The sequence below is a fragment of the Protobothrops mucrosquamatus genome, unplaced genomic scaffold (genome assembly GCF_001527695.2).
Source record: "Protobothrops mucrosquamatus isolate PMUCROS unplaced genomic scaffold, P.Mucros_1.0 scaffold814, whole genome shotgun sequence".
NCBI classification, from domain to species: Eukaryota; Metazoa; Chordata; class Lepidosauria; order Squamata; family Viperidae; genus Protobothrops; species Protobothrops mucrosquamatus.
This window is the reverse complement of record NW_015387077.1, coordinates 95,896-116,202: the sequence shown is the minus strand read 5'-3', so window position 1 is coordinate 116,202 and position 20,307 is coordinate 95,896. Positions and strand designations below refer to the sequence as shown.

General features: G+C 39.7%; 1 protein-coding gene across 1 annotated transcript in view; it reads right to left on the bottom strand.

The window, feature by feature from the left end:
* Positions 1 to 20,307, bottom strand: part of DNAH17 (dynein axonemal heavy chain 17) — a 108,869-nt gene that overhangs the window by 65,620 nt on the left and 22,942 nt on the right. The window contains exons 18-36 of the mRNA XM_015818888.1: positions 19,348 to 19,434; positions 18,471 to 18,623; positions 17,099 to 17,347; positions 16,539 to 16,661; positions 14,120 to 14,467; positions 13,941 to 14,032; positions 12,364 to 12,490; positions 11,737 to 11,889; positions 9,654 to 9,779; positions 9,094 to 9,201; positions 8,779 to 8,910; positions 7,267 to 7,427; positions 7,024 to 7,180; positions 5,805 to 5,909; positions 4,884 to 5,041; positions 4,105 to 4,243; positions 3,264 to 3,491; positions 2,186 to 2,323; positions 424 to 556 (exon numbers count right to left, since the gene is read on the bottom strand). Of these exons, the coding sequence (XP_015674374.1) occupies positions 424 to 556; positions 2,186 to 2,323; positions 3,264 to 3,491; positions 4,105 to 4,243; positions 4,884 to 5,041; positions 5,805 to 5,909; positions 7,024 to 7,180; positions 7,267 to 7,427; positions 8,779 to 8,910; positions 9,094 to 9,201; positions 9,654 to 9,779; positions 11,737 to 11,889; positions 12,364 to 12,490; positions 13,941 to 14,032; positions 14,120 to 14,467; positions 16,539 to 16,661; positions 17,099 to 17,347; positions 18,471 to 18,623; positions 19,348 to 19,434 (2,917 nt within the window). The remainder of the gene's footprint in view (positions 1 to 423; positions 557 to 2,185; positions 2,324 to 3,263; positions 3,492 to 4,104; positions 4,244 to 4,883; positions 5,042 to 5,804; positions 5,910 to 7,023; positions 7,181 to 7,266; positions 7,428 to 8,778; positions 8,911 to 9,093; positions 9,202 to 9,653; positions 9,780 to 11,736; positions 11,890 to 12,363; positions 12,491 to 13,940; positions 14,033 to 14,119; positions 14,468 to 16,538; positions 16,662 to 17,098; positions 17,348 to 18,470; positions 18,624 to 19,347; positions 19,435 to 20,307) is intronic.

Sequence of the window (20,307 nt, the reverse complement as noted above, 5' to 3'; positions counted from 1 at the left end):
CCCATAGACTGACCGTTTAAGCCCTGATGATGTCAGCAGAATGCTGACGAAAGCTTGGCGTTTGGTACTGTAACATTAAACTCCTAGAGTTTGATTATTTTACCCTGGTGTTCGTTTTATTTTATTTGTTTGGCATGGATGCACCCAGGGATCATATATTCAGTTTAATTACCAATATATATATATATATATATATATAGTGCCACTTTAGTAGTATTTCATGGAAGAAATTTAAATGTTATTCTGTAAAACAAATGCATGATCTTTCTATGCACATTAATGTAGACATTTGCTATTTTGCACTATTTTCTCAGCTTTTATATAATCACCTTTCTGTGATTTCTGGAGATTGTAGCTAAACAACAATCAAAATAAAAAATGTGGTTCAGCTCAATCTCCAGAAAGTAACTATTTGCTTCTTACCATCTTTCCATTCTCTTGTTGCTGGATTAATTATACCAAATAGCTCATCACAAGTCACAGCTTTAGGATCAAGGTCAACAGCTACAGGCTTTCTCTTCATGAGCTGATAAGTTTTATTCAGAGATTTTAATACCTGCCAGAAAGAAAAGATTGAATATTCTGTCCATCATATGCACTATTGTGTCCATTCCTGATCTGGCATTCTCCAGATATATCGGACTTTAATTTTAATCATCTTTGAGCCAGCATAAGCAAGGGACGCGGCCACTATTGGAGCCTCCAAAGATATTGATTGGATTGATGGGCTCCAGCACAAGTCCCAAAGCTTGGAAGACTAAACCTCTGGTCCCGGTGACCAACCCAGATTGGATGTTGGATTGATAGGATTTATATGGTTGCCTAATTTGCAAGGGAGACTTTGGGTAGCTTACATGTTGAAAAAAAATGTAAAAACTAGAAATTAAAAATATTATAATGTAATACGTAATCCCAGACCATAAAAAACAGGATAACACAACAGAAATAATAATAATCAGGGAAACAACTAAGGCCAGCTAGCTCAGATCTCATTCAAAGGCCTAATATATGAGCTCATCATGGGATCTGATCAATGCTTGGGGGAAGAACCAGTTTTTTAGGGCCCTGTAGAAATAGAGAAGGGTTTGGGCCATCTAAACCAGGGGAAAGTAATGTCTCATAGGGCAGGGACATGTCCCTTGGTTCCCACTGTGGGATTATTTTGTGAAAGGGACCTGAAGCATGCTCCCACTGCCAGAGCGTATAGGCTGAATAGGCATAATCAGAGACAAATAGTCCCACAAGTAACTGAGTCCTGTGCCATTAACAGCTTTATTGGCTATAACCAACACCTTAAATTGCTTCCAGAAAAAAGCAGTGGTATTATGTGGGTGCATCAAGACGAGTTCATAACTACTTGCTTCATTGCATCTGAATCAAGCCCAGCTTCCGGGAAGTCCTTAAATAGAGCACATTGCAGTGGTTTAAACAGGAGGTGATAAGACCTTAAGTGATTGTGAGTAGGGCATTCCAATCCAGGATTGGTGCAAGAGATGGATTTGTGCAAAGACCTTCTTGGCATGCCTGACACCTGCTTTCCAGTAGAAGCCTAGCATTCTAGACTAGAGAACTTCCAAACTGTGCATCAGTTCTTTCTGAGGGAGTATAATCTCAACCAGGACCAAAGATGAAGAGTCCACAGAGTTGGAAGGCTCCAAAATCCGCTTGCTAGGGTTGAGCCAAAGTCTGTTGTTCCTTATCCAAATGCCCGTAGCCCCCATACACTGAGAAGGAAGTGTCATGAAATCAGCGCATTTGTTTAGGGTGCCCACCTAACCAAAGTCATGATCATGATCATGAACAGGTGCTCAGAAGAGCAGGTGGCTATAGCTGCAATATGTTATTTTGAGAAACCAAACAGGATTCAAGGAGATAATGGTAGTGCTAGAAAAATTTTTACATTCCTCCTCCCACAGCAAATGAGATCATTGGAACCGCCAGTGTGTGGGGTAGCTAGCCACTTATCTGGCTTTCCTCCAGACAGCAGTGCATTCAGGCCCCTGACCTTGGGTTTAAGATCTGTCAATCACAAATATTTTGGGAGACACCTTATGAAGGCTGCCATGTTCTGTGAAACCAATTTTAAACAAAACATTTCTACGTTCAGTTGGCCCTTGGTAATGACACTGAGCTCATAGCTGAGTCCTTGGCTAAAAAGTCCCAAGTGGTGGCACAGAGTTCTCACCTGTGACTTGCCAGAGCCGGCATTTCCAATCACGAACACCGAATGTCGGACTTGCAGTAGTTCCTCTAGCTGCACCACCTTCAAAACAAAACTCTCCTCGGGTTGCAGACGAAGTTCAACAACAGCTTGTTTGATAATCTGAGGATAAGAGATTTAATAAGATTTGTTTATTTCCAGATTGGGTTAGTTCTGCGTGTTTTATTTATCAGTCTATTGTATTCCAAGTCATTTCTATTAATCTTCATAATTGGTCCACACAAGGAATTAAATTCATACGCACATATATACACAGAGTCCTCAACTTATATCCAGAATTGGGACCAGAATCTTTGCTGCTAGAAGATGATTATTAAGTCAGTTACACCAGATTTTACACCTTTTTTTGCTGTAGCTGTTAAGCAAATCACCAGGATTGTTAAGTGTATCTAGCTTCCCCCATTGATTTTGCTTGTTGAAAGCCAGCTAGCTAAGTTGCAAAGGGTGATCATGGAACATTCCAAATGATCATAAATACATGTCAGTTGCCAAACACCCAAATTTTGATCATGTGACTGCGAGGGCTGGTCATAAGTCACTTTTTTTTTGCACCATCACACGGTTGCTAAATGAATGGTCATAAGTCGAGGAATATTTATACCTCACATTTCTATACCGCCCATCTCCATCTCAGTCAGTCTGTGTACACTGACTGTATGATGATGGTAGCAGTGGTGATGCTTAAAAACAAGAAACAAAGTGCATAATTCAGAGACAAAGAAAACTGCAAATATAATTGCATGTGGTTCGATCCATTAAACAAGAGAGTAGGAAGCAAGCAGGGCTATTTTTTTAAAAAAAAAATGGGCCAAGGGATCCCTGGCTGAAGCATGGCTTGGTAGCATGATTCTGCTTACAAGCCCTGTCCTTCAGTCTTACAACTCAAGTAAATAGAGAGAGCAGCCCCTGCCAGTTTCTGAATCAGGGCTGTTCTTCTGGTGACATCTTGATTTTCCCTCAGAAGAAAGTTCTTGTACTTCTGGTGAGAAGCATTTAACTGCTTTCCTTAGCCCTTTGCTTGAAACCACAGTAGCCAACTCACCTTCTCAAAGTTCAGGTCACGCTTCCGGGGTACATCCAGGGCTGGGAAAAGGTCCCCAATGAGTCCCATGAACACAGGTAAGTCATCAGTCACAATCTTGGGTATGTTAAAGTCTCGCAAAGCTCTCATGAGGACCTGGTCTTCAGCCCGGCCTGGGTCCCCTCTCTTCAGGGACCCTGCCACCACTAGCACAGACTTGATAGCTCTCAACCCCCAGTCGTAGTGATCCTGAGAGATAGGAAGTGCCATTAGAACTCCAGGTGAATGAAAGGATGTCACTTAAATAAGGTGCAAAACATCACCCACTTCCAATGAGAAGAAAGGGCTTCCTAGACACGGCTACCTTAGCAAAGATATGCACTGTGATTAGAGGAAAATGGGCCTTCCCAAACCTTTTTAAGTCTTTTCCCAAAGGCTATAAACCAACTTTCCTCACTGGCTTTCCCCACATATACAGGATACTCTATATATTTCTGAACCATAACTCCCATCTCCCTCACTATGCTGAACAGGGATGATGGGAGTTGCAATCCAAATACATCTATGGTTCTCCCAGTTGGGGAAGGCTCCTGCAGGATGTGTTGGCCTACCCAAGTGAACGGGGTGGTCAGCTGCATTTATTCTGGATTTATTCCAGATATTGAAATCTATACATTCTTGTAGTGTTGTCAAGGACTTTGGAAAAAAAAAATACAGTATAATGGAGAACTTGGAGATGGAATCCAGTGAGTCATATTACTGTAATATTTTCAGAAATCTCTGCCAATTCTTTCCCACCAATTTTTTGTTTGCTTTGAAATATTTGGCGCCATAGCGGAGCTGTGGAACCACATTCAATTACCTGCTTGGAAAGTAGCTCCTTACATAGTGTGTAGAGCGTAATAAATTTCCTGGCCAGAAGCCTAGCTTCAATAAAACCTTCAGCAACAAGCATGATTTCACAGATAAGCTCAAAATCAGGCACAACCATGGCACAGGGCCTACAAGAGGACATGGAGAAAAATGAGCATCTGGAGTGCTTATACAGCAGAAGCAACAGCACATATTTCCATTCCGCTAAAGTGAGCAATCACTGCAAATGCCAGACACAATTCAATTTCAAGTGCCTCTATTAGAAAAAAAATCCACCTGCTGTAAAAAGGTAAAAATGATAAATACGCTTTTTATTGTGTGCAATCAACAGCTTTCTCGTATAATATTTTATGCAAAGAACTCATTTTTAATATTACTTGGCCAAAGTTTCAAAATAAGTGGACTTCAGGTATACTTACTTGAAAGTTTATTTCAGGGCATTTAGTCCATATACTAGTTCAGGGATTCCCAGCCTTTCTTGGCTGGTGACATATTTATACATTTAAGAGCGTCCCATTGAGTGCCTTCTTGAAATGAGCATTTGGGGGGGGGGTGGGCTTGTTCCATTAAAGCCTGCCAGAGTAGGCATGACCCAATCTTAAATATCCATTTCCAAATCAAATTCAGCTCTTGGTGATTTTATAGATATGAATATGGACAAAGCAAACATAGCCATCTGAATTTCTGTATTTAACCCAATTCCCTGGGTCAAACCTTTTCTTTATTCAAGCCAACCTGCATTGCCTCATTTCCTCAAGATGTTAATACCTGAATAACGCTTTCAGATTTTCAGGCAGTTCAGTACGACCTGCATACCCAGGATTCATGGTAATAAACATTCCAACAGTGGGAATCAGAGAGATCATCTCTCCAAGGAAATTGAATGTCTTCTTCTTGGCTCGAATAGCATCTTGAACACATTTAACCTAAACAATGAGCAGAAGATACTTTTATTAATTCACATGCATTTGGATAATGAAGTGCGGTATGCAAATATTTATATATAAATGTATAACAATTCAACTACTTGGAGCTGATAATACCTAAGGCACGTTGGATAAACAGTAAACCAAGGAATAACTGCATACTCAAGCTCACACATTCATTTTCCAGGACATTTTATGGTACACTAAGCATGACTAAAACAGTACTTATGCATCTGAATAAGGCTTTTTGGAAGCTGAAAAGTACCAATTTTTAAAACACTGCTGTAGGATTGAATTATAAACAGCAACGTGTTCACTGTTAAGAATGAGAAGATAATGCATTGAATAGCTTCTGGATGGTCTCACATTGTCCAATCTAATGTGCTCTATTATGTGGTTCTGACATCTCACTGACTGCTTGGTTCTAAGCAGTGTCAGATAAAGCACCCATCAAACAAAGGAGGAGGAATAAGGGAGGCCTTATCACAGAATGATACAGCAGTCTGCGGTAGTCACAGAATTTTTACATTGAATCCTGAACATTTTATTCCTTTGAGCAGCCTCCCACCACCACTTCCATCTTTTATCTCATCAGAACATAAAAAAGATGGACTAGCTGCCCAGGGGTTTTTTTTTAAAGCAGTTGTTGTTCTTGGAACACCCACAGGATAGACATTGAGCTGCAATCATCAAGCTGCAATCATCTCCCCTGCCCCCAGTTATTTATACACAACAGCACCAGCTTCTTATGCAAAATAGTTACCTGTACCGCAATTACTGACAGGACCTCTACCGAAATCCGATTGAATTCATCAAAACATCCCCAGGCCCCGGTTTGGGCCAGCCCTTTGTAGATATTTCCACAGGACTAGAAAGAGAAAAAAATGTTTAGAATGAAGAAAGTATCATTTGATTGCAGTTATCTTTACACAGTGAAAGTAGTATGGGTCATGCAGTCTTCGGTATTTGTTGATGGAAATACCCCACTACGAATATTTCCAATTTGTCCCACAACTTATTTTCTGGGACACCATGTGGCAGGAGAAGAAACAATGGATGGAAACTAATCAAGGAGAGAAGCAACCTGGAATTAAGGAGAAACTTCCTAACAATGAGAACAATCAACCAGTGGAACAGCTTGCCTTCAGAAGTTGTGGGTGCTTCATCACTGGAGTTTTTAAAGAAAAAACTGGATAGCCATTTGTCTGGAATGGTATATAGGCCCTCTCCTCTTCCAAGGTCCCTTCCAGCTCTATTCTGAATCTGAATCTGAATCAGAATCAGTGGGGTGATTGGATATTTCCAAGAACAAGCCCTATCCAGAGTAAGCAGGTAGGGAAGTGATTTGGGGGAGATTTGCAAGTACCCTTAATATCCCCCAAGCTTCCTAGGACCCTCACCTCTTACCTAGTCATTTCAAATTAAAGGTGAAGCCATAGACTGGTCCCAAGGCCATCCTATAGGAACTTCAAACTGAAATGAGGTGCATTATTTTGGAAATGAATGCATTTACAGGCAATAATATTCTCCTTAGTACTCATGAAGCGCAGAAAACAGATGAGGCATCACCGGGAAGGATATTTTTAAAAAAGAAACTGTTGTAAAGATGAGCAGCCTGTTCTTTTTAGGCTGTTTTCAGTGGTATAATTAGTGCTGCCAAATGGAAACAGTGCAGATGGAAAATGCTTATTTTACTGCATGGAACTTGGGAAAAGGCCCATTGCTTTCAAGATAACACAGTCTTTGCATAACCAACAAAAACCTGTGTATATTTAATTGTAGCTCTCAATGAATGACTCTTTCATATTCTTTTTCTTTGGATTTCTTTTCTAAGTGATTTGCATATGACTCAAATGCGCTAAAGAGAAGTACTTGTCCTCAAATCAAATCAAAGAAGTGTTGCATAAGCATTAATTAGAACAAGTAGGAGACTTTATAGGTCAGAAGATGTTCTCCTGACCCATATTTCATTAGATCACTACCTTATAGTCCATTTGCTCAGAGCAGTTGAAGACATACACCATGATGCCTACAGCCCTGCCCAAGTCTTTGGTGGTCTCGGTTTTTCCTGTTCCCGCAGGACCTGCAGGGGCTCCTCCCATGATTAAGTGGAGGGACTGGGTCAGGGTGATATAGCAACTGCAAAACACAGGGATTGGGCATGTTATCTTGGGCCTGAGAAATCAGGCTGTGCCACACTCAAGTTTGTGTGGGTGAGCTCATACCGGTCAGTAAGCGGGGTGATCACCAGACGAGGAGTGTTGCCAAGGTATTCATAGGAATACTGGAGTTGAGCATCACAGATATTAGCAAAGCAGTGCCTCTTTTCTTCATCCCAACGGTGCCTAAGTTGGGACTGCCACGTAAAGGCCTGAGAGCTCTCCACCTGTCATGAAAGGAGTGCAATTTAGTTCTGACTAGGGAGTGCTAGGTGGCCCTTATTGGGTTCAGTGAGAAGCCAAGGAAGAAGGGGAAGAGCTGGTGGTAATCATTATTGCTTCTTTCGATGTGTGTCTTACAGAAGAAGCAAATGAACAGTGCAGCAGGCTGGCTGAATGGCAGCCATTTTCTCTTGGATGGAGCCAAACACAAGAGTTTTCCGGCCATTTTTTTTCATTATCAGCTTTTAATATGCCCTTTTTGTAGCTGTATCAGCTCTGTATTTGGGTAGCTTGGGAAGGGGGAGAAAATAAGATAGCCATGCCATGACTAAACTTATTAGGGCTGATCCAGAGATGAAAAATGATCTTGTTTCTTTGTATATATGTCTTACAAATGGCATCCATTACTTATGCCATCAGTTGCCACGATGGCAACCATTTGCAAATAGACCACCCAACATTTTTTTGCACATCTTCTTTATGAACATCCTAAGTTTCTTAAATAAAGTAGGTTTCTCTCGTTATGGATGAAGGTTAATTCTTTTGTCTTTAGTGAAGTCTAAGTGGTCTTCCAGGTCCCTCCATTGTACCATCCAGCTGGAACAATGGTTTCCAATATTAATTTTTTTTAAACAATGCTGCTTCTAAAGGTGAAAGGTAACTCTTGGTGTTCTTTTGTCAGGCGGTTGACTATGTGACTAGATAAAAGCCTTTCATACATCTAATTTCCAAGTCTATATTTTTCAATCATGTAAGGTAATGCAACCAAGAGGAACACCTCTTCAGAATTTCTCATGCCATAGCAAGATCTGTTTGCCCTTTGTTAATAAGGGAGAAGGCCTTACATCATTTGCAGTGCAATAACTTATCTCAGAGATCAGATTGTTAAAGTTTTAAGGTAAAGCTCCCAAAACGTTTGACCTCCCAAAGGCACAGTAAGAGATGAACATTTCATTTTATGTTTGGTAAGGCCATAATTGCCCTGCACGTTTTTTCTGTAATTTTTTCAGGATTCCTTCGTGACAAAATTAGAATGCATTAGAGCAGATTGAGTTCTATGGCATTTGCTAGCTAAAACAATTTGTAGTGGTATGATTGGCCCAACCCCTTTGCTTATTCATTTTTCCATGGTGGATGTATTAAATTACAATTCTGAAATCTCCCAGACACAGTCAATGGGGATTATAAAAATTGTGGTCCATTATATCTGAAGTGCACCAGGCTGGGGGAGGCTAATTCTTGCAATTCATCTTTCAACCTGAAATTAAGAGATTTCAGGATGAACGAACAGAACAAAAGGTTTGCTCAAACATGCCCATGAACAAAATACTGCACAGTGTTTAGTTCACAATATACCTTTGCTAAAATCATTTTGGCAATGACGTCTCTGGCATGCACATCAATAGTACAAATGGTCATAATCTTCATTCTGTCCCCTGGAGATAAGTTCCCAATCAGCAGTGTAATTAAGGTGTTCAGCTGGTTAATCTGTGAAGAGGAAAACAAAAGAGATGAAAGACTTTTCTGATCTCTTTCAGCATGAGCTGTGGAAACTTGTCTGATACTCACACACACACACACACACACACACACACACACACACACACGTAGGTTCTATCATTGCACATACCAATGTTTTACAGTCAGGTAAACTGAGAGAACTCTATTCACCTGTTTCTTATTGTAATCTTTAATTGCATTTTCATAGCCTTCTTCCAGTCGTGAAAAGGCAATGCCAACTTCCGTAGTCCACCAGATCTGGGTACATGTTAAAGCAATCTGCCACAGACAAAAAGTTATATGAAAAGTTGCGGTCCTGTGAATCATCTAGAAACATTGCCCCTCATTGAGGTATGGGTGATCAGACTTTAAGCTTAAACTTCACAAAAAAATGCTTCTTCTGTCTACCTTTGTATTTTGTTAGAATTTCAGCCACTCTGGAGTAGCAGCTGAGATGTTGGGCTAGAAATCAGGACTGTGACTTAGAGCTGGAAGTCCTTAGGCCTGGAAGTTCACTGGGTGATTTTGGGCCAGTCCCTCTCTCTTAGCCCAAGTCAACTCATTCACAGAGTTGTTGTTGTAGGGAAAACAGGAGATGGAAGAATTAGATATGTATGCTGCCTAGGGAGGACCAAAACTTTAGATGGAATAAACATAAATGAACTTGTTTTGGTTCCTGCCTCCTTTTTCATGCATTACATGCCTTTGAACCATAGTGCTTTTTTGCTTACCTGGGCTGGGTAATCAAATATCCATTGTTCTCTCGGCTTTTCCTCGTAAGTCACTACAGCTTCAGCTATTAGTTGGCGCAAGGTATTCTGCATTCTCTCCAACACTCGGTTTAACCAAACTTCAACCTGGGTGTAGACTTTCCAAATTAATTTTGCATGTTGTACTGCCTTGATATGCATCCTTCTAAATGTTCGAATTCTAAATCTCTTTCCTCACCAGATTATATTAGAAAATGTGTAATTTTTACTCATTTGTATCGTGTGCCTTATTGGCAGAACGGTGAGATGATGATCATGATAAGTCAAAAATTAGTACACTACTGTAAGGTTGTTGCATTTTGCTGTTGCTAAAAAATAATTTTCACTAGCTATCCTGATGTTAGCCTATAGCAGTGGTGGCCAACCTATGGCATGGGTGCCAGAGGCGGCACTCGGAGCCCTCTCTGTGGGCACACGTGCCGTTGCCTCCCCCCATGACCCCCTCCTCTCCAGCAGCCCCCTGAAGGAGAGTCGCCCCTGAGCGTGGCCTACGCGGAGCAGCGCAGCCAAGGACATGGCAGCCAGGCAGCGTAGACAAGACTCTGCCCTCACACTCCATCGTGCACAGTTGATGCTGCAGGGCGTGGGCAGAGGGCGTGACCGCCAAAGCACTGCTGGGCTGCCTGGGCAATCTGCGGCAGGCCCTGGAGGTGGTGAGTGGCCCTGCAGGGTGGGGGATGGGGGGGCAGAGCTGGGGCGGGACAGGGGGTGGAGCGGGGTGGGGCCAGTTTTTGGGCATACAGTTATCCAGTTATTTAAAGCATATATAAAAAAGAGATGATGAAAATTTAGCATCACTTGAAGGATCTCTGAATGAACTGTGTTGAACTGTCCTTCCATGACATGTCCCAGACAGCATGGTTTATTATTTTTCATAGGGCACAGCCTTACATCCCACCAACCACAGTGTGACATCACCTCAGTCACTATTTTCAATGGATATATTCTCAGGCTATTTTCTTCAGCTCATGGTAGAGCAGTTTATATTCAGTTTTAGCTGTTCTGGTGTTAAAGGGGAGTTTTACCTTTTCTTCCAGCACAAAATTATTTGCCATAGAAATAATCTACCATGCCTCATTATGATGATGGTGAGAAGATGATCAAAGAGTAAGATCTGCTCAACTCTTGCTGGGCACTGAAGATATTGCAGACATGACACCTCTTCATTGCCCTCCGTGGGTATTTTTGCTTAGGTTGGAAGAGGCACTCAATACTTGGCTTTTGCAAGGGAATGTGCCTATATAATGTCTATAATGTGTTTCAGGACATATAATTCAAAACTTATGTGAGTAATCTACATATACAGGTGTTGGTCCCTTCTGGAAGTACAGTAGACTTGCCTGTTGAAAATGGATCTAAACTTAAAAAACAGGAGATAAAGCCAGATTTTGCCAATTGAATGTTGCTGGTTCTGCAACCAATGGTCTGCAATGTCTGTCTATCAGGGGGTTTGTCTGGCCATATTTCTTAGTGTCATAATTTTTTTGGCAGTGGAGGATATAATTTTGTTTGCTGTCACTCACTGTCAGCTATACCCTGGCAGCTATACCCTATTTTATTTGGGATGTATGGCAGCAGGGTGATACTGGCAAGAGTTCTCCTATTTTCACTTAGGTAAAAAAAAGATCATAAGTGCAGCAAAGAGGTGAGAATCAATGAAGAACACAGGCTTAGCATTCTTCCAGAAAAGTGCCAGACAGAGATAGTGAGTGACACCACTATGAAAGTTCTGCTAGGGCCAGTAACCTGCCAACGTGGCAACTTGAAGGGTGCTAAACTCACTTACAGTTAACCAAGCCTGCTGGTAAGAACCATGATTGGTGATGATTTTTCCCCGTCAGCAGGTAATGCTACTGTGACAGGAAAATCATTCAGGGGAGTCCACCATTCAGTGCTTTTCAATCGCCCCACATTGAGACCGTAAGGTCAGTATGCTTAGTAACTTAATACTTGAGCAGAACATTGTCTGGGAGTGACATTGTGATATTTTTCTGCTAACTTAAGATCTACAGGAATACTGCATTTAAAAAGAATTATAACTAACCTGTCCAGAGCAGTCACAGTCCTTGTCAAAATCAACATACTCATCTTCTTTGCTGTACATTCCCACGCCAATCTTCAGAGGCTTTTCTTCCGCATCTAGTTTGAATTTCAGCTTTGCCATGCTATCAAATAATTTGGACAAATGGCGGGAGACCTTCAAGAATTACAACACAAAGGACCAGACAGTAGTATTAGAGATCTGATGAAGACATCAGCAGTTCTTTAAAAAGATCATCACTGTTGAAAGCTTGAAGTAAATATGCATTGATCAACTGAACAAAAAGTGTCTAATTTGAAAACATCACTCAAATCTGTGCAGCTGACACATTCACTCATTTTCTTCTCTAACTGTTTGATCCCAGTGAGAGAAAGGTCTTTTTATTAACTGTTAAGTGAGATTGTCAAAATTTAAACCATAGGCCTCACTAAGCTACATCCCTTTCTCCAACTGTTATCAAGTCACAGAAATCCTGTTCAGTTTCTATTATTCTGTGGTATTTGTATTGGATACGTTAATTTTTTTATGTGGGAAAGAGAACTTAGTCAAACTCCTGACATTCAATTACAAATTCCATTACAAGTTCCAAATAAATAAATAAATACTGTAACCCAAGACATTCCATCGTACCTCAACAGGGTCATTACCATTGGACAAAATATCCAGCAGATCAGCAGAAGATACAAAATAAAATCGAGGGAAAGCCAGTCTCTTGGTTTCCAAATATTCAGCCAGAGCTTTTTCACAGAGTGCCAAACTAAAAAGCAAGCGAGAAGAAAGTAGTAATAGTGTTCTTTTTGCTCTCTCTAAGATTATCATTATTCATCACTATAGATGTACATGGATGTAGACTTTAAAGCAGAGGTTTAATTTTCTCAGGGTCAATACGAGAAGTGGAATTGGAATCTCCCAAACATTTGATCCATTTAAATATGACTCTCTTCTGTGCATTCGTATTTTCCCGCTTTTTTTTTCTCTCTTCACTTTACTGTACTTCCTCTTTTTGGCCTACACGGCATTCTCCTTCTTTGCTAGGGAATGTAATTGACTTCATCCCTACTTTGATTTTTCTTGGGAAGGTGAGGTATTGGCTGGGAGCATTTTAGACTGATAAGATAGCCTTCAATTGAGTGCCATTTTACTTCCTCGGGATGTCTCAGGTCCTTGTGAGGACTAATAATAATCAGAGGGGCAAAGGACAGGCTTGAAGCACTCCCAGGCATCTGATTATTTTAAAAAATATATCGTTTTTAAACCTCAGCACAACACTTCCAGGAAAACAGAGGCAGATGTGGGAGCACTGGGCCCTTTGAATATCATCTGGTTTCCATTTACTGCTTGTAGTGGGATGGATGAGGTGACCAAACCCAAAAGTGGCTTCTGTCCCAAGCAGCTTTCAGCCTAAATGTTAGCTTTTAGAAAACCCAAGGAAGCAGGGAAATCTCCAACATAAAGAGAACCCTCATTTTGTTTGATGCTAACATGATCATTAACGCTTTTGATGGACGTGGCTCAGAAATTACTCAAAAGGGACAAGAGTGTTAAGAAATGGGCATGCATATCTCACCTGCCTCAGGTAAGATGGGTGGTGTAGAAATTTAATAAATAAAATAAATAAATTGTAGGAATAGCACTTAATCTACAAGCAAAAGGTTACTTGCAAATATGTTGTATCAGAGGTTGTGATAAATTTGGCGCTCAAGTTATGCTTTGTGTATTATCTACTATTGTTCAGTTTAAAGAAATAATGAAATAATCTTCATTAACTAACACTGCAACAAATGGTTCTTGTTTGAGGCAGCCTATGCATTAGTGCGCTGGGACAACTACTCAAATACATTTTCCATAGCCACTGAAACATAACTATCCCCAATTATCATTGTGACAGACAATTATTTCCAAAACAAGGCCAAGTAGAAAAAGCTTCTGATTCCAAGTCTTAGCTGAAGAATTTTAGTTATTCAGAATGGGGGCCTAGCTTCATTTAATGCTGCCATTAAAAACAAACAGAAATTATAAATAGAAACTTGGCACTGATGAAATGGTGCTCGCTCTCTCTCTCTCTCTCTCTCTCTCTCTCTCTCTCTCTCTCTCTGACTAAAAGGTGGACTTGCAAGAATTGTCACCCTATGACTTGCTTCTGCTGCAAAAAACCATTCCTTCTGCTCTATTTTACATTTGCACTTTGACAAAATTAGCCTCCTGACCTTTGCTGCAAGGCCTCTAGCTTGTCATAGAGACCTGGTTTATTTGTTGCCTCAACCACATTTGGAGTTTTTACTGCATCAGCCATTAATTCCTTTAAAGAGAAGAAAGATTTGTTAGCCATTCTAGTAATATTTTTGCAATAGTAACAGAATCAGCGCTTAAAAGGAAGTTTGCTTACTTTAAAATCTTTGTCAATGACATCAAAACGCCTTGAGTCCTCAGGAAGCTGGTTTCGAATGTCTTCTGAGCCAATGAAAATGCTCTCCAGGTGACTCCAGGTTCTCTGGACTTCAAACCAAATGGATATCACAGAGTCAGCAGTGGATAATTTCTGCTGCCAGCCGGAGACCTCCTGTAGGAAGTGGGCCAGATACTTAGAAGTCATCAGAGTCTGGAGCTGCACTTGGTTCTCTTCAAGGGTTTCTACTAGTGCTTCGTCTGCCTTCAGCATCATTGTTCCCGTCCTGTGGTGAGGCTCATGTTCAAACTGCATAGTTGACCAGGTACTGTCAAGAGCCTTCAACACCTTCAGATAATAATAGAAGGGGAGAAATGTTTTAAAAACTGCTGTATTGCAAATGCAGGTGGATCTGTTCTATTTTGCTAAAGCAAACCAAACCAAGGCAACATTGTGAGAACCCCACTTCCTTGCTTAGTGTTATCCTAATCTGTTGAACTTACATATTCATAACATATCAACTACGTTGGCCCAAAACTATGCTTGCTGGAATCATGGGAATTGAAGCCAATGGGGTCCTTTATGCACTATTTTCTTACTCATGAATATAGGACTTTAAAAGGGAAGACAAATATTAAAGGAGGCAGCGCCATTCCTGGTCACAGTTGTGTATAGTACCAGCTAATGAGGAACATAATTTGGCAAACACAGCACACTGTTGCAGACTTTACACAGCAGGGTTATTTTATATGTTGTATATGCTGTGTTCCAGAACAGTTCCCAATAAAAGAACAAACAATGCAATACCGCAAAACAAATTACTCTGAGTAAAACCAGCATTGAAACAGCAGTTACAATAGGTTAAGATAGCAAACTTAAAAGCTCTGCAAAGAATAAACATGTATCTCCTTGGTGCTAAAAGGACAAGAAAAAAAACAAAGTCACTAGTGGCTTTGCTAGGAAAGAGTTCCATTAGTGGTATGAAGTAACCCTCTGCTTATCATCCTTTCACTAAGAGAAAAGCTTCCATTTATGACCTGAAGACAAATTGATGTGCAGCAGAGGACCCTTCTGATCCCAAGATACTTAGGGCTTTGAATCTTGCTCAGAATATTACGGGACTTCAAATGTAGGACTTCAAGCCCTGTCCTGATGCACTTCTAATTAATGTAGTAATGAGCACATGTTATCTCAAAATGGTATACAAATAACAAAATAAGAATAATTAGAAAAGAATAATAGAATGCAATGGAATGGAATGGAAACTTGATTTAGTCATTTGACCGTATCAAAAAATATAAAACAAATGCAAATATACAAATAGATACCCCCCCCCAAAAAAAAGCACTATGGGACATGTTCTTAGTAAGCCATCACCCCTACAGCTAATCCCAATCTGATCTAAATATTCCATTCTCTTTGAAATGGCTTTTGAAAAAAAACACTGCAGTCTTACTAGTGACGTGCACGTTCATTCCCTGTAAAAAGTAAGACAATTTCTCCCAGATGCCTCGGTATTTTTTAATTTTTAAATAAGAACATAAATAAGAACCATTTCTGCAGAGTACAGTTTGCAGTCAAGAAGAATATGTCCAATGTCTTCAACAGTTGGTTCTCCAGAAATACACAGTCTTTCTTCAATGGGGACTCCATGAAACCTCTCATGTCCTACCATGGAGTCTAGTTGTTCGAAACAAGCTCTAGAAAAAGTTCTCCTGAGATGTTAAGATATATAAGTTGTTAAATGTTTTTTTTCTAATTGGGAGGTTGACTTGTGTTGAGACAACCACTTCAAAGATTAGAAGACCTCCAAGGTTCCTTCCAGCTTTATTCTATTCTAAAGCCTTAAACCTAGTTAAGAAAGTCTATGATGGCCTAATATTAATAAGGTTTTATTAATAAAGAATAATAACCTTAAAAAAAGACTTAACATATTTAAATGCTGCAATATTGTCTTGAGCAGATACATCAATGACTCTGTTTGAGAGTTTTCTTGGCCTTTAGATCCAGTTGGACTGGGAACTTAATGGAGAATCCATATTGTGAGATGATAAGAATGATTATAATACATATTTGCAATTACACTATATTTTAAAAAAGCATTTAAACAGAGGATGCAAAGGTTTATGTGGAAAAGGAAACATTTGATCTTAATCAGTAGAATGATAGGCTTATTTTAACTTTGGTTTCCAAAAAGACTTAAAACTGAACAATGTTTGCTTGCTTGCTGCCTAACATGCAGGACCTCAGTCAGATTTTGTTCTCAGCTATTCCAAAACATCAACTAGATCCCATTATGTGGAGATTTGCCCACATAATGAAGAAAAGAATGAGAATCACAACTCTGTTCAATGTCATTTCAAAGTGTTCTGTACCTAGGAGGGAGTAATTAATGGTCATGGCATGGGGCAAACAGTACCTTTTCCATCCCAGATTCTTTCACCGCCTTGTCTACAATGCTGCGAACCTCATCTTCAAACTTGTGAAGATTCAGCTGAAGCAGATCTGCCAGTGTTGTTTCATCAGACATGGTAAACCTCACCTGGTACGGAAGACGTGCGAGGAAGGACAGTCAGTCAGAGCTGAACACTCATCTGTAGTCTTCCTATTCTACTCTGCAATTCTATAATAATTGCAGCTTCAATTTATATTCAGATTAACAAGAAATCAGAAGAACCAGTGTTTGGGTCTAACTGTTTTATGACTTTTTCTTTATTTATAATATATTTATTCATTCATTTATTTAAAAGACTGATATAGCTATTTATCTTATGTTCCATAACTCTAGGCAGCTCACAGTACAACAATAAAAAAAGGTTGTTTTTATATAGGTTTCTACAGATACTATTTTTTACATTTCACTTTATTGGAACACTTCAAATTTGTGGATGGAAGATCATAAATTAGAAAGATGATGAGGATGACAATGATGGTGATCATCAATCTTGTGGGTCTTTGTTTTAGCCTACATAAGATTACCTGAGTGGCCTGCATGAGTTCTTTCCAATGTCTATCTCGGATAGCTGGATTTTGGAGATCACTCACAGCTCGAAGAGATGTGATCATGTTTTTAACTGTATTATCCAGTCCTATAAAAGCATCCCACGGTCTCATTTCCTTGTCCAAAGTTCTCACATCCTTAGCGAATTTTTTGCAATCAAGATCCATTTGTTCAACATTAATCTCTTTCCACTTGGTTGTTTTCCAATCATTAATGCTTTCATTTACCTAGATGGAAATGCATATATGTGTGCAATCTTTTCTGTAGACAAACAGTCTTATAAAACCTATGAATCATTTTGAAGGCTTTGAAGATTTTACAGCTCAAAGGAGAAAAAAACTTATAGTAACGAGATATCTATTTTAACCCTTTACTGCCATTTATCCCTATGCAATGCAAATAATGAGATATTCAAACCTATTTTTCAGTAGCCCAAATGGGCCATTCAAAATAAATGTTTTCCTGCATTAGGAACAGACAGTACACAGCTTTAAATGATTTGTTATTTAATGGGTGCATAAGCAAATTTCTCTTGGGGGCTCTAGAGGCAAACGACCAATATCTTCAGAAATAAGGATAGAAAACTCCCCCAATGCCAAGAAGTTGGAAATAGTCATAGATGTCTGTAACAAACCACAATGTCATCAAAGTCATGGCTCAAGGGTGTGATGTCATCATGCAAGTGACAAAATTTTGTAATGATTTTATGGTATCTGATACAAACATATACATCATGAATTTTACATGACAATATCATCACCCCATTATTGTCACTTTCCTCTTCTGCCTCCCTTGTGGATACCCACACAAATAGCTATTTGAAAAAAACATGAAGACTCACAAGCAGAATTGCTTATATCAACAGATCATAGGAGGAGACAAATAAGCAATTCAGCAAGGCACTTGCTGTTCCCTTTTGGATCCAGAGAGAACCAAGTTCTTCTCCTATGCAGTTCCTTCATCCTTCACAAGAACCTATCAATTGCAACGACTTCTCATACTTTCCATCAAGCACTCAGGTTGATCTCTCTATCCTACACATAGAAGATCATGCTAACCATATAACCATTAAGGAAATAATATTCTGCTCGTCAAACACCCGGCCCACACTTCCACTTCCAAACAAAAACAGAGTGACAGAGTCACTCAAAGAAATCAACCAGCAGAATGAAACAAACAAAGAAGCAAACAAAAAAAAACTTGGGTTACAGGGGAAGCAACATTGATCTAACTTGGGATTTTCTTCCCTCAGTAATTCACTTTTTCTGCTTTTTGATGTGGCAAGACCTGCCATTTTGGTTCAGAGTTTAGCACTTGTCCCATTCCACAAATTACACTTCAAAGTCTTACCAAGACAATCATGTCCCAGAGCTCCTTGAGCAAGCGCACTTCCTTATGGCATGCTTTCAGCTGCTTGTAGTCTGGAACAGATACTTCAAACAAGCTTGCAGATTTGGATAGGGCTTCCATCTCTTTCTCCATAACAGTAATCATTTTTTGTTGCTGAAAGCACACAGTGAAAAGGCATTGATTTCCACTTGCTGAGTACAGATGTTAGACCTTTACTGTCTATCTTCTCAGTAGCATTAAAGCCAGGAACACGGCACTCCAGGCCATTCTTCAAGACCTTATTGAAGTCTTCTTGATGCATGGTTGATAGCACATGTGACAATTATTAATGACATATATAACTCAACAAAGGGAAACAACAGAGCTCAATCGTTCTGGGAATTTTACTGTGGCACTAAAAGTACTGCATATGTATTAGAGGAAGTTATTCTTTGAAATCCATAAAATATTACCCAGATAGACATTTCCACGTCTTAGTACGGTGCTTCCCAAACTTTTTCCTTCATTACCAAACATGGCTTATCAGAAAGTTTTATCAAACTTTGATGGCCAGTTGTAAGTCCCTTCCTTCAGCACTGTTCTAACTTCGAATGATCAGTGAATTGTAGCTCTAGGACTACCAGTATTAGAAAGACAATAATATTTATAATGTCATTTCAACAAATAACCATTGGTAATTTCATTGATTTTCATCTTAATAAAAATATGTTGGGAGATTTTTGAGTATATTTTAGTATATGTGGCAGTCATTAAGTCAATGTAAATGTCTGGTTAATGAGTTTGTGTGTTGTTACCCCCCCCCCAAAAAAAAAACATTTTTACCCAACTTGGGGTAGTTTGCCCAGGTTTGGAAAGCACTGTCTTAGCAAATTATTACCTTGCTTAAGGATTTATATGGGTCTGGATCAACAAAAGTGAAAGGTGCATCGATTCGGAATTTCTCTCTGAACTCATGTTGTTTAAGCTGAACAAAAAAGAGAAAGGAAATTTTGAACAGGAAATTAATAATTACTAAATGCAACACTGGAACACTTAAGGACCTCCTCCTTCAACCAGAATTGGCCTGTCCAATATGAAAAAATTGCTGTTAGTCTCCACTACCATCAGAACAGAAGGACTGGAGCTGGGAGGAGATGCTTCACCATTATGACTTACATGCTAAGGAATAGTTCATCACTGGAGATTAACTGCCTTAACCTGGTTGGGTCTTCTGAAAGAAGGAGATGGGGCTTTTCTGGAGGGCCTTTTTTAAGATAGTAAAATAATACTTAAGAATTGTTTCTGTGTTACACTTTTCACAATACACTTGTGAATATACTTTTTATGATTACAACTTTGATAATGGTGATAATGATGTTATTGTATTATGTATATTTTATTTCTTATAAGCCACCAAGAGTTGCATGACTGCAGCAGTCTAAAATTATGAACCAATATTGGCTGCCACCAGTTCAGAATGATAATGGACTTGGATTGTAACATTTACTGATAGCAATCAGGGCAAAGCTTGGGGAAGACCAGTGGTGGGATTGAAATAGGTGAACAACCGGTTCTCTGTGTGGATGCTGCATCTGGAAGTCCATTCTGGGCCTGGGCAACAAAAAATTAGCTACCGGTTCTGCCGAAGTGGTGCAAATCGGCTGAATCCCACCACTGGGGAAGACCATCACTCTTTAAAACAGTCCACTCTGCCAGCCTGGCACAACCTAGTGTGAGGGAGGGCAACTCTCAGAATCTGCAATCTCCTGTAAGGTAACTGTTGTTAATGTAAGGATAGTAACTCTCCTGGAGCCAAACAAGGGCAGGGCCTCAGTCATCCGACTGTCATTTTTTTTTT